This window comes from Netta rufina (assembly GCF_964035555.1).
Source record: "Netta rufina genome assembly, chromosome: 1".
NCBI classification, from domain to species: Eukaryota; Metazoa; Chordata; class Aves; order Anseriformes; family Anatidae; genus Netta; species Netta rufina.
The window spans coordinates 11,471,303-11,485,149 of NC_140123.1; the positions used below are offsets into that span (position 1 = coordinate 11,471,303).

The 13,847-nt window shown below is 36.1% G+C and overlaps 1 protein-coding gene across 1 annotated transcript in view; it reads left to right on the forward strand.

Annotated features, from left to right (window-relative positions):
• DEUP1 (deuterosome assembly protein 1) overlaps positions 1–13,847 on the forward strand; it is a gene marked incomplete at both ends in the record, with an annotated part of 39,919 nt that overhangs the window by 23,362 nt on the left and 2,710 nt on the right. The window contains 4 exons of the mRNA XM_084288200.1: positions 1,446–1,643; positions 2,618–2,704; positions 4,679–4,878; positions 10,546–10,843. Coding sequence (XP_084144326.1) covers positions 1,446–1,643; positions 2,618–2,704; positions 4,679–4,878; positions 10,546–10,843 — 783 coding nt within the window. The remainder of the gene's footprint in view (positions 1–1,445; positions 1,644–2,617; positions 2,705–4,678; positions 4,879–10,545; positions 10,844–13,847) is intronic.

Here is a 13,847-nt window from a genome sequence, read left to right on the forward strand (position 1 = left end):
AAAAGAGAGCAGAAGGATTAATTGAGGGTATAGGAGAGTATGGAGTTTTCATATATGGTTGCATTCCTGGAGGTAATTGTATAGCTGTGCAATTGGTATTCTGACTCTGTGTACTAACAACTGAGGTTGCTACCTCGTGAAAGTAATGGAAAAGCCCAAGCCTAAATATTACTGTGATTAGGTAATACCTTGCAAGTAATAAGTCCTCCAAGGCTATGGGTAGTTAATAGGCTGTAGGAGGTAAGTAGCAGTTTGTAGGTGGTCTCAGACATGAGAATAACAGATCAACCAGTAAAATCACTATGGCTGGTACCCACACAAAGCTACTTTATCAGTCATCTGCTGCACAATCCAGGGCAGTGCTTCTTTCTTTGAGTTTTGCATCGTATTGCATTGCACGTTTCAGAACTGCTGTGTGCAAGCAGTTGTGGCATGGCATTGTGGAATGACACATGGCTTGGCAGGTTAACACTTTGAGGAAGAGGGTGCCTGGAACTCCCCTTACAGACGTGCTGTGTTTTTTGCTGAGTAGCAATGTAAGCATGAACATCTGGAATTGGATGCAGCTGACTTGGATGCTGCAGCAATTTTGGCATGATAATCATGCTCTAGCTGTCAGATTTTTTGCATCTATATCTATTTGTTTACAATTCTAGTATTTCTGTGTAGTTTGCATAAATAAATATGAAATGCCATCTGTTACTGATTGTGTACAGTACTGTGAAGAATTATTAAAATGCATTCGAAGGTATTTTTGCTGTTTTTAATAGTAATGTTTCTTACATATTACGAAAATCTATCAGTACTACAGTTTTGGTTATTAGTTGAAAGATTACGAAAACAATTTTTGTGTTGATTCTTTGGAGAACCCTTTACATGGGAGATAATGGAGAAAGCTTGACCTTAAATTTTATATATAACAGCAGAAAAATTCTCATAAAGTGGTTTACCATATATATTCTTCTATTTCTATCATAGTTTCTCATTAAGAGGTCTCTAGATTGATTTATTTATATTGCTCTGGAGTTAATTTTGGTTTAAGACATGTTTAATGCAGCCTAAAATAACTTTGGAGCGTTATAAATAAATCATACTTAGGTTTATTGAAAAGATATTTCCTTGGATTTTCTTTGTCATAATTTCCAATTCTTGAAATTAACATTATTATTATTGCATTCCTTTAAAATTTTAATATCAATAATTTATATTTTGTTCATTTCTAATACTAAATTAGCAAATGAGAAGGGTTAAAAAAGACATAAAAATAAATAAGACTGTGCACTGCCTCATGAAGACATTTTATTATAAAATCTCAAAAATGTCTGACTTGGTTAGAAGAGTTGGTGTCTTGGAAGCAGACCGTAAAAAAGTCAGTAGTATGTGGTTAGTGATTCAGTCATATTTACTGCACAACATTTTTTCTTATTGAAACGTATTTGCTACAGATAAGAAACCATCTTTATCGAGAGGAGCAGTCCCATTGCTGTGAGCAGGAAAGAACAAGGACAGAAATCTCTGACCTGACAGAAGAGCTTCATCAGAAGGAGATCACTATAGCAACTATCATGGAGAAAGCTAGTCTTCTGGAAAGACAGTTAAAAATGGAGTTACAGATAAAAGACAAATTGTTAGCAAAACAACAGGTATGCAAGCAGGCAAAACCAGCCTAGGCCATTTTACTCCACACTATTGATGATGACATACATTATCTGGTAAAAAAGACATTACTTTTCTTTCTGTAGTTTTCATCTCCATCAGCAGTGACGTAGTAGTGTTTATTAAATAGTACAGCCAAATATTATAGCAGCCAAATTGATACTGGAACAATAAAGCACCACTAAATGTCAACTGTACATCTAAATTGCAGATCACCCTGACCATCAATTGCAGTCACCATTTTAATATGCAAAAGATCTCAACAAATTTTTTGTTGTTATTGTATGTGCTTTATCATTGGAATCGTTTATTAGATTATCTAGAACATTTCGTAATTTTTAAGCCTTTTTTAAAAAAAAAAAGCTTTGTAAAGAATGTTACAAGTATGCTCAGAAAAGCATGGCAATTTGAAAGCTGAAAACTGTAAAATACTGATGTTTTTAAATGGTAGTAGTAGACTCAGTAGACTGAGTCTATCAGTAGACTGTCATAATACTTTACTTTTGACAATAGGAAAGTTAGTGTTTGGGAAAATGTGACACTGCTGCTGTGTGGCACTATTTACTGGGCCATATGTTAGATGGTATCATTAAGAGTGAATGTGGTTCCTAGGCTTCATGACTAAGGTTTCAAGCAGTTTCAGTGGTCTGCAAGGTCTGTCCTTCTTGGTATTTTGTAACTGTATGTCTACTCCCTTGTTTTCATAACTGATTACTTCTTTCAAAAAGGTAAATAAAACTGGTAGCAGACCATTTGTATGCCTTTCATAGATAGCTGAATATTTCTTTCTGGTTTAGTACTGATGTATTTAAAAAAAAAAAAAAAAAAACAACTGTATCTCATAGATAGGTTCATAATTACTTATGTATACTTTGCAAAATTTAACTTATCATACCTATAGTCAATATTTTTTCAAGTTAACAGTAATATTCATATGTCTAAGAACTTAATCTTTTCCTAGGTGTTGGATTTCAACTACAAAGTTGTCAAATCTGAGAACACACATCTAAAAGAGATGATAGAAAATCAGGAGTGCAAAAGTTGCATGGTAATTCTTGCTTTTTTAATTTAAGCAATATGAAGAGCAATTACTTATACTTACTGTAAATGGAGATTGAGATCATGGCAAATTTAGAAATTTCTGGCTTGTGTAAAATAAATAAAAATAAACTGTGTGACATAATCAAAGACAGGTGGTATTCATGCAGAGCCTGAAGATGGGTATAGCTAGGAATAATTTTAACCTTAATTGTAGTAAGCTAGAAGCAAACAAGACTTTTCAGTTATTTTGTCTAGATACTAAATTCTTGGAGCCTATTTTTTGTAACTGACCAATTATTACAGCTGTTTTTAAACAGTTGTAATTTTCACAGATACAAAAATATGTCTGTTTTTACTATTTTCCCCTTTTGTTGATCTGGCATTTAAATAATGGTGTAAAAAACCTGACAAAACACTTTCCCCCACCCAGCTTATTTTCAGAGTTTAGTAATTATTTCTCTTCAAACAGGGAATATTTAAAGTTTAATTCATAAAAATGTGACAATATAATGTGGAATTACAGTTTATACAGATGTAATAAACATTTCATACACTGTGTTCTACAAAGAGCTTTAAAACCTTCCCTCCTTACAGAATATCTGCAGTTACTGTGTGTGTCACTAGAAAAACACCAAAATGCAGTTTGTAAATACTGCTGTAAATACGTCTTTGGGGGATTCATAGCCTGGTAATTGTCTGACTGTAAACTGGCAAATGTCACCTTTTCCATACCCTTAAAATGGCATATCAGGACGTATTATTTATACATCCATATATAATGTTACAGATATGTGTGTGTATATATAGCTGTGTCAGCTCAGTTGTGGGCTTCATGCCATTATAACTGCACTAGAGCTGGTTCTAGAGCTATCAGTTTTAGGGTGACTTAGCAGCCACCTTTGTCTCTTCTGCCTCACCTCTCTAGATGCGAGACATAGCTGAGCCCCTGCCTCCATCCTTGGACAAAATGTCATTTTTTTAAAATACTTTCTGGCACTTCTGTGCCAACTTGGCTCATAATTTTGCCATAAAACTAGCCGAGCAAGGCAAGGTTTATAGGAAGAGATAACATTAGACCAATTAATCCAAAAAATAGGCAAGCTTTCAGGTGCAGGAACCCTAGCTGTGCTATCAATGTGCTAAAAACAAATCTTTAATACTCATGGATTACTGGGTTCCAAAAGAATAAATTAAACTGGAAATATATGAAAGCACTTCATAATAAAGTGTATGGGATTTTAGCCTTTTGTGTACGATCTGAGAAGTCTTGAGATGATTTTCTGTTGGTGACAGCTTGCTGCTATTGCTAGTCAACCATCAGAGCTAATCTTTATCTTCCACTCTTGGCATCCTAGTGGATGGGGCTCTTCAGCCCCTGGATGCAGGGCACACCTTGTTTGCACTTCCATTATTTTGACTTGTGTACTCCGTGGGTTTACCCAACTAAGAAGCAGGATTTAGTAACACGGGTGGAGACCGCTGTGATAACGTGGCTCTACTGCTTCTGAAGCTGAAGGTGACTGTCTATCAACACAGATATTAAATCGTGCCTGTAGACATACACTCTATCTAGTATAGTAATGAGCTTACATAATTTGTCTTGTTATTTTTGGTGCAGTCATTACTGGAGGGAGCAATGCAGTCTATAGCTATAGCTGTTATGGTTGCTTTTATGTCATAAGTTTTACAATGCTAGTGATGATGAATTTACAACAATAACATTTTGAATGCACTGTTCGTTGAGAAATTTTAATTTGTTTTATTGTGTTATAGAGGCTGTAATCCTTTCCCATTTATCTACAGTGTTGTTTTTTTCTGGAGGCAATTCTCTTGGTTTGCTATAAGTGCTGCATGATTATATGTGGTAGCTAGGTCTTTCTTTAGCATAGAACATTGTTTTGTGTTTGCTTGTTGAAAATACTAACACCCATTTATTGTGGAAAATATGCCTATTTAGTGATGGCTTTATCTCCTTTCACAGACTATAGATTTATCTAACAAAGAACATGGAAATTTCACAGCTTCCATTCACAAACTGGAACATGAGAATGTAAGATTACAGAATAGTCTTGTTAAACTACAAAATGACACAGAAACATCAATACTGGGTGGCATGGATATAAATGGAGAAACAGAGCACAGTTACCAAGCCGGTTCAAAGATGCAGGAAAAGGAAGAGAGGTAATATTTAGATTGTACTTATATATGAAACTTTCTATTAACTTCCTGGAAGTATGTAATTGGACCCAACTTGTAAGGATTTTTTTTATTTTTTTTTCATTCAGAACTCCCACCAACCTAAATATCAGACTCAGTATATTTGCAAAGTTTTCATACATTTTTATGGCTAACTGAATTTGGCAATAAATGAAGTCTCAGAAATGTTTGCCTATTTTAATATTTTTCATGTGAAATAGTTTTAAAACATTTTTTACGCTGCTTAAGTTATTCTTAGCTCCAGGTTTTGCAAAACAGGACAGAATGAATTTTTACTGCCAAATAAAAACAAGACAAGGAAAGGATATACAAACCAACATGAGAGGTAAACTGCTCCACAGGAGGTTATCTTAATAAGCAGTTTGAACTACAGCTCCTGCTGAAAAGCTTTGTGTCCTACCAGGTCCATTTGTTGGAAGCTTCATTAAATGTATTTTAATGCCTTGTAAAGTTTTGGTGTTCTTGGGTGATCTGTTTTGTTTTTTTTGTTGTTTTTTTTTTTTTTAAAGAAACATAAATTCAGATGCCCTGAATAAATTGTTATCACAGTAAACTTGTTAGGGAAAAGTAATGTGACTTAAGAACACTCAGTCTCACAGAAAACGTATGGCAGTGATGTCTTTACTTCTTAATTCCTTGTATTCAGTGAAGCACTGAAGGACCTTCAAATGTGTTATCATCGTGGCACTGCAGTAATAAAAAGAAAATTAAACTCTCTGCTAAACAATATTTCACACTACAGGAGATTAAAAATTAATAGAAATCCAAATATTTTGATCATTTATAACAAAGAATTTATGCAATAGCACTAATGTAAAACAGTTCTGTGAAACAAAAGTTTAAATAAAGTAGAGCCAAAATTGTACAGGATAAGATTTCAAAGTCATGCATTCCAGTTTATGGCAAACCATAAAGTGATTTTCTTCTGTATAGTAGAAAGGCATTGCATTATCTGTTGATACAGTCTTGCCTAGACTTTCCTTTTAAATATGATGTTTAGTGATGGAGGTAGTATTCACGTGGAAATAAATGTATATATGCATATCTGTGTGCATATACAGGGATATATGGGAGCAGCAGCTATGTCTGTTTTGCTACTAAACTTCAAATGATGTTGAAGGCTTTGCTGAATCAAAGATTGACAAATTAAGGTACAGACTGTTGTGCACCTGTAGATCTCATAATTCCACTAAAGATGGGTTGGTGCAATTTTTGCTCATGCTTCCACTCTTCTTAAGTGAGCAAAAATAAGATTTTTCCAATTTTATCAGTAATTACATTTACTGTACATGAGGAACTGTGAAACTTCATACATGTGAATTCAGAGTAAAGAGAGTTATGCAGGTAATTTGCAGGATGTTGATTTTATAACTATTAAAACCCAATGTTAAACCAAAACAGGGAGAGAGAAATCTTCCTCACAACAGAAATCCCAGTCACCCCTACTGAACACAAGTTAAATTACAATTCTAATTAATCTGATGAAAACGGTGTATTGGGCCTGTTTTTCAGGTTCTAAAATGTGTATTTAAGTTCCTAAGTTAAAGGCTTTTTTTTTTTTTTTTTTTAAATGCATATAGAGATTACAAGAAAGGGCAAATTCCATGTGCAGTGTATGTATACCTCAGCCAGCAGTCTTTTTAAGATTGAGCCCTATGTATACTGTTGGTTCTCTGTTCCCCAGATGGGGAACTACCCCAAGATTTTCTCAGAAAAAGAAAATTGAATTTTCAACCATCAAATGTGAGCACATAAGCCAGGCAATTGATGTTGGTTTGGTTTAACTCTGGGGTATGTTTTATTTTATTGTGAGCATAAACCATGTTATTTCTGTTTTAATTTGCAGTTCTGTTTCCATGGTAATTATGGTACTGGAGAAAGGGCAAAAAGACTTTTTTACACAGGAAAAAAAAAAAAAAAGGAAACACAATGTTTGTGCAAGGTGGGGAGGTTGTGTTTTAAATGGTAATTTTCAGAAGCTGTACTTTTTGTTTGTGCATTCAGAAACCTAGAAATATTTGCACAACGGACAAAAATGTCTTTGAGTGTACCCTGTAATATTTTTCTCTCATGATCACTACTAGAATCCTAGGCATGGGCACAGACAGACAGGAGACCTCTAGAGAAAATACAGATAATTGCAGGAAGGTAGGCTGATGATTTAGGAAGAGGCATTTTCTTCTTTCTTTAGGTGTTCAGTGACATTCTAAATATCACAAAGTAGCACATGGAGAAGTAGCATCTTTGTGCTAAAGAAGACTGAGGCCACATCCTACCTATAACCACTTCTAATTAATTACTGTTCTCATATATGATAATTGATTTTATTAATATTAAAATAAGCATTCTCTACCCCCAGAGTTTTAATCCCTTGTTCATACTTTGTACACGTACAGTTGGTTTGAATTTTGGCCTGATTGAAGAGGATTTTCTTTGATAAATCCAGTGTGCTTAGCCTACGTCTTCAGAAATTAAAACGAGCACGTGAGTTTTGACACAAAGTTACCACAAACACATAACAAATTAGGTAACTGGCCAAGCCAAAGTGCACTTTTGCACTTTGTGTGGAAAAAGTGAGAGGTAAAGGCTAGGACTGAATGCCTCCTGAGGTAGCTGGAGGTCTCTTAAAGGATGTGTGGACAGTGTCATGTCTGTCAGAAAGAAGTCTTCACCACTCTTTGGACGTCTTACATTCTTAGTCATGCTCACCGCCCTATCAGTTATTGCAGCAGATAAACTGGAAGCAGCAAAAACAATCTCTTCAGGAAAATACTTAGCAGCAGTTTTTTAAAATCAAGTTACCGGTTACACTTGCAAGGTAAAAGCAACAATAATTCCGCAGGCATCCTGGTCTTTAAAGACCTGTTGTTCTCTTTCTCAAGAATAGTTATGTCAAGCAGCACGAGCTGCGTGAGGAGTTTGTTTTGCACCACGGAAGTCGCTGATCTCATGGGGACCTAGCTGATTTTGTATATACCTGAGTATGGAAAAATCTATTCTCTCTCAAATTCCCTTTGTGAGGACATTGTTCTTTCATTTCTTGTCCCATATGTCTCCATGCCAACAGTGACATTATTTTTGCGAAGTATGTGTATATGTTAAATGCTCTATAACCCCACTAAAAGCATAAGTTACTCAACTGCAGTTACAGTGAATTCGCATTGCCAGTATTGACAAATGATCATTTTTTTTACGAATTTGCAGATATTTGCCTACCTTTACATTTGTACTCAACCTAGAACTCTGTTTTTAGATTTTATTTTGGACTGAACTAGCAGAAATTTAAGCCCCAGCTGTGAAATTTGTCTTGAGTGAAGGCATAGCATCTATATCAAAACACCTAAACGTAGGTGGCATGTTTTTCCAAGACAGCAAACAGCCCCAGCAATTTATTGAATACAGTAGGAAGTAGAGCCTTTAAAAAATCAGGTCTTGGTGGTGTTCTTTTCTGGGGTGTGGGGTATGTCTTTTTACTATGTGAAAGCGACCATAAATGTAGGCACCCAAGTCTGAAAATTCTGGTCTTAGTGAGAGGTAAGCTATAAAATAACAGTAATAACTGTTATTAAATACATATAGAACCAGTTCTGGGGAAAAAATGAACACAGATCACATGGAGTTTACTAGGGGTTTTCAGAGGAAATTACTTCCAAAAAGGTCAGAACACAAAATGAAAAAAAAAAAAAAATCTGCGATTTTGTCATTCGTTGCCATCTATCTTCAAAGGTGTCAGTTTTTTCACTGTGGCCTTCATACAAACAATAGGCAGAATAGATTTAAAATAGGAGAAAAAATAAATAAACGCATTCTCCTATGCCCAGAAGGGCAGAGTGTATTTATTTTAATGAAAAGCATGGAAGAAAGGAGAAATTTCTGCCCCCAAAAAGATAAACATTTTAGGTCATTTAGAGAACTGGAAGGTTTGGTACATATTTCCAGAGTTTTGTCTTTGAATGCATAATAACAATATCATAGTAATAATAATATTATAGCATCAGGCTTATAATTTGCTTTCTTGTAGCATTCGGAGTAACTTAATCGCTACTACTTTATAATCCGAGAAAATATGTTCTTCATCAGGTTTCTGGGTTGTCCTGCACAGCCCATTTATAGAGGATTCAGTCTCACGTTTCAGCCCCAGCATGCCTATGTACAAGCAGGAGCCATTAGGGCTGCACTTATTTAGTGCTTCTCCCAGCACTAAATATTTAAACCGACGTTAGAAAATGATGGTGTCATCTTTCTGCAGACAGCACTGCCCTTTCCCTGTGCTTGGCATATTCTTCCTTTTTTATTAAAAATAAAATCTGTTTTCCTTGGATCTGAGTAGCACTGCATATTCTTAGATATAACAGTAATCACGTTTTAGTGGCAGAGAACTTGATCTTTAAAAGCTTTTATAGCTGCATTTCAAATTAGTAAAGCGTTTTAGGATCTTTTAAACATCTTTCCAGACATCTATCATGTTTAAGTACAGTAGTTACCTCCCAAGAGTGAAATTTCTATTTCATCATAAGCACAGGCCTCCCTACAGTGGCAATTTCTACTATAGCCAGAAATGTTGTCACAGAAATGTAATAAAATCTGAAATAATTGAATTGTCTTTTTTTTGTTTGTTTGTTTCACGTTTTGGTATATAAAGCAAGTAAAGATCCATTTGATCCATTTGGGCAAACAAGTCTCAAAATTTTCTGCTCTTTAATCTATGTGATTTCAGAGTTATTCGGTTAACTGTCAGAAGAAGAAATTTCAAATGGGAAGCAAGATTTTGTTGTTGTTGTAGTTAACCATAAAAATTGTTTGCTTCACAGAGCTACAAATGAATGCAAATATATGCTCATACATCCATTCTGATCACTATAAGCAGGATACAAGAGTTATGGAACATCATAATAAAATACTTGAAAATTCAATAAGCTTGAAGATTTCCCTTATTGTTACAAAAGCATGTTTATGTGTAATTTAAAAAAAATTACTTTAAAGATTTCATCATTTCCTTTATTAATTTCCAGTGCATTTTCTCTTATTAATTTCCAGTGGGTTATCATTAAATCAGTAGCATAATTAGTGTTGCAGTAAAGATTTAGGATCAAAGTTTCCTGTACTATCCTTTTTATTTAACTGATTTAAGCATTTATTCTAAATTCTAGCTATTCGAATATAGTTCTTTAAAGTTATATTAGATCAAAACTGACTAATTATCCAGACCACAAATAATCTCATCTCTCTTCTAATTTGATATTTTATTTCTAGTATTTGTGTGGCTAAGTTCTGTCTATTTCTCATCGTACCGAAGCCAGTTTGTGGTTTAGATTGTATCCTGCAAAATTATATGGCAAGGTTACTCAACTGAAATTCCGATGGGAGAGTTTAAATCAGTGTGATTCAAGTTACAGCTGAAGCAGACAAAGAATGCACACTCAGACAATCACAGTAACTTAGGTGGAAAGTTGCTAAATTGCTGCAGCTTGGTAATGCGTAATCTTATGTCCATAACCGGGTGCAGGAAGCACTTTGAACAGTTGAGTAATCAAAGTCAAACAAATGAACAAAAAGCATGGCTTTGCTCTGATAGCTCGGAGTTTCAACTGGTTTTCATATTTTGATTTTATATTTTTATTGCTATTTTAGAACTTCCCAAAATGAAGATGGATGGCACATGAAAGCTCAACAGACTGCTCTGCTCACAGCCAGTGGATGCCACAGAAACCGTAGCCCAACTTCATATGGCCAAGGCAATATCACTGGCTCAAAAAGTGATATCACTTTATCTTATAAACTTGACAGAGGTCATGAAAAGGAACTGGATGATAAATCTCCATCACCACCAGTGGGGTATCCTTTGTGCTTTGGCGGGCTGTTTTCTGAAAAAGGCACAACAGGCGGTTTACTAAGCCATGCTTACAATGCAGAAGAAATCAAATTATCAGTAAGTAACTGTTTTTCTATAACGTAGATATTTTCAGAGCTTCTTTTAGTGGTCCACATCCATCTGTGGACCAAATGCAATCCTGAAGGAACCAAAAATTAGATTGTTCCTGTTGTCACTGTTATTTATTCAGTGCTAGCCCAGCAAAACTGTAAATACCTTATCCTAACATAACCACAGTTTTTTTCTGAAGATTAAACATCCCCTACTGGGCTATATCTCTGTACTAGTAACGATGGTGATAATTACCTGCCATTATGTGACTGCGGGAGAGACTTCTACATTTTAGCTCATTGCCTTCTATATTGGGGCACTCTGCTTCATATTGCCTTCTGTAGGGGCACTGCTTTAAATGTCTTTCCATAATACCTGCAAACTTCTGCCTTAAGTGCTGTTAGACAAATCCGGTTTCCACAGCATTTGATTGATGGATGAAATTAGAGGAATTGCAGCAACTATTTTCTGTGTGTTAGCTATTGTATTTGAAAAGGAACAGAAATGATAACTGCTGTAATCCTTATTTTTCTTGAAATGAAAGAGTAATAGTGCAGCATTCTTTCTTTCAGTCTTCATAGGGTGCAGATTACCAACCTCCATTGACAAGTGGGATAAATCCCACCTTGGCTATGGCAACTTCTTAGGAAAAACTTTCCAGAATTCTTCAACTTCAGCTCTCTCTTTAAATTTGAGCTTTATATTCTTCCTTAGTATCTTTTTTCCATCCTTAGGCAACCACTACAGGCCCCTATTTTGTTTTTTTCCACTAGAAGATTTAGCACTCATTTTCCAGACCTCAAACCACACAACCACACCAACTTTTAATAGAATTTACAGATTATTGAGGAATGGACTGTGGCCATCTCTCTGTCCAACAGTGATGTGTGCATCTTTGTACCCAGGAGATCCTGAACTGTTTGTGCCTGAATCCTATTGAGAGAAAAAAGGGAAGACTAGGTCAGCTTTTAATGGGGAGGACTAGTAGGCAATGTTCTTGCCACATGGCATGTTAATTAGGACAGAAGAGCATCGTGACACCAACAGCCATCTTCAGGCAGGTTGCACAGTTCTGCTGTACGCTTCATAAATGTGCACACATCCTTTCTTGTCAGAGATGTGGCTGCTGGAAGACGCTCCAGAAGCTCCCAGACAACAGCACCACATTATTCACAGATTACCTGCCTGGGAAGCAGGGATTGCAGTGCAGCCTGTGCTCCCAGCAGCTGTGTCCCAGCAGTCAGAGTGAACCAGCTAGCCCTGGGTGTATGACCTCATTTCCATGTTTCCATCTCATAGGAATTTTAAGTGAATGGCTTTTGGTTTCTCATTGGCTTGGAAGTTTTCCTCTTTGAACTGCTAGCAGCAAAAAGAATTGTTTGGACTTTTTCAGGAAAAGTCTGGTAAACACCAGTTCTCATCCTCTCTTCTGTCAGAAGTGTCAGACAGAGATAGCAGGGCACAAAGCTTCTATTTCCAGCCAGCCCAGGGAAAATGCCCATTCTGAGACACTTTTGCAAGCTGCAGGCAAACTATTTCCCAGCTGGCACTCAGGACAGGGTTGGTGCCAAGACAGTTGACTAGATTGTAAGGAAAACATTGCCAGCTGGTGTGTGGGCAAAGTACAGAATGAAATTATTAAGCAAGGGATGTTTCTCAAGCATAGTCTAAGCCCAAAGGAGAGGGATCAAAGCAGGTAGGAGTTCAGAAGATCAATAAAATCAAATCATCATTTATATACATACATATTTATTCAAGAAGATTATTGGCAGGTTCAGAATTGTCTATTTCTATATAATTTCTCTATATTAGCTGGAGCAAGCAGTTATGTACACTGTGCTTCCCAATCTGGATCTTTGTTTGTGACTTTTAGTCATGAATACTTTGTCATATTTCCCTTCAGGTGATGGACACACATCACGTGCTCTTGCTTTCAAGACTTAGTAGAACAGGAAAGACTTAGGTTGTAGCAAGGAAAATTTAAATTAGACATTAGGAAACTTTCTAACTTTAAGGACAGGAAATGACTTAATAAATAAATTGCAGTGGATAGTTGTGGAAATTCTAGCACTGGACATTATTAGGAATGATTTTGACAGTCTTGATCCTACCCAGAGGCACACAGTGGTCCATGCCTTTTAAGTAATACTGTTACCTACTTGCTAAGGTATTTATGTCCTCCAAATGCCTTCCTATGTGGCTTGAAGTTATCCCAGGAATCTCAATTTTCATATACAAGCAGAAGCACATTCTTCTGAGAAGAAAGTCATCTGTATCTTCTGCCTAAAACGTACTGCATTGCAGGGTTAGAGGAAACTGCACCCTGAAAATTAAAATTAGGCAGACCAATTCGTAGTCTTGGTGTGACAAGAACTTTCCAGAGTAGTAGAAGGGCTAAACATGAGAAGACTTTAATGCTCTGTGAGCATGATTTGACCACTAAACATTAGACTATCCTGAATGTTAATGTTTTCTTGCTGCACTGCTAAATGTGCATCCAGGAATGTTGGACAGTTCATGGGGCAAGAAAGAGATTAGCACTAGTAAAGTTAATTAGGCACTCTGCGAGAGAATAGACCTGGCTTCCTGCAGTGCTTCTGCCCAGCAACCCAGTTTCATAACTCATAAGCATTTTGAGTAGTTTCTGTTTAAGGAAAAGACATATTTAATATGTATCACATATGGAGATATGCGTCTATATATCAGGTGCCCTCCTTCATTTCCAGCAAATGATGAGGCAAAAGGGTGGCTCCTGTTACTGGTATACAGCAAGGAAACACGCGGGGAGCTGACACTGTACTAATGAAATAGCAGAGTCCTTGTTGCCTAACTACCCGGCCAGTTAGGCTGAAATCTTACCAATGAACCCATTTCTGCACAGCTCCAGTTAGAAAACTGAAAGATACAAAGGAAGCGTTATCTGAAGAAAACAAATTCAAAACTAGGGACCGTGAGTCTCATCTGAGACAGGGATTAAAGCAGTTTCTTTATAGTTTTCCTTCCTCAGGCA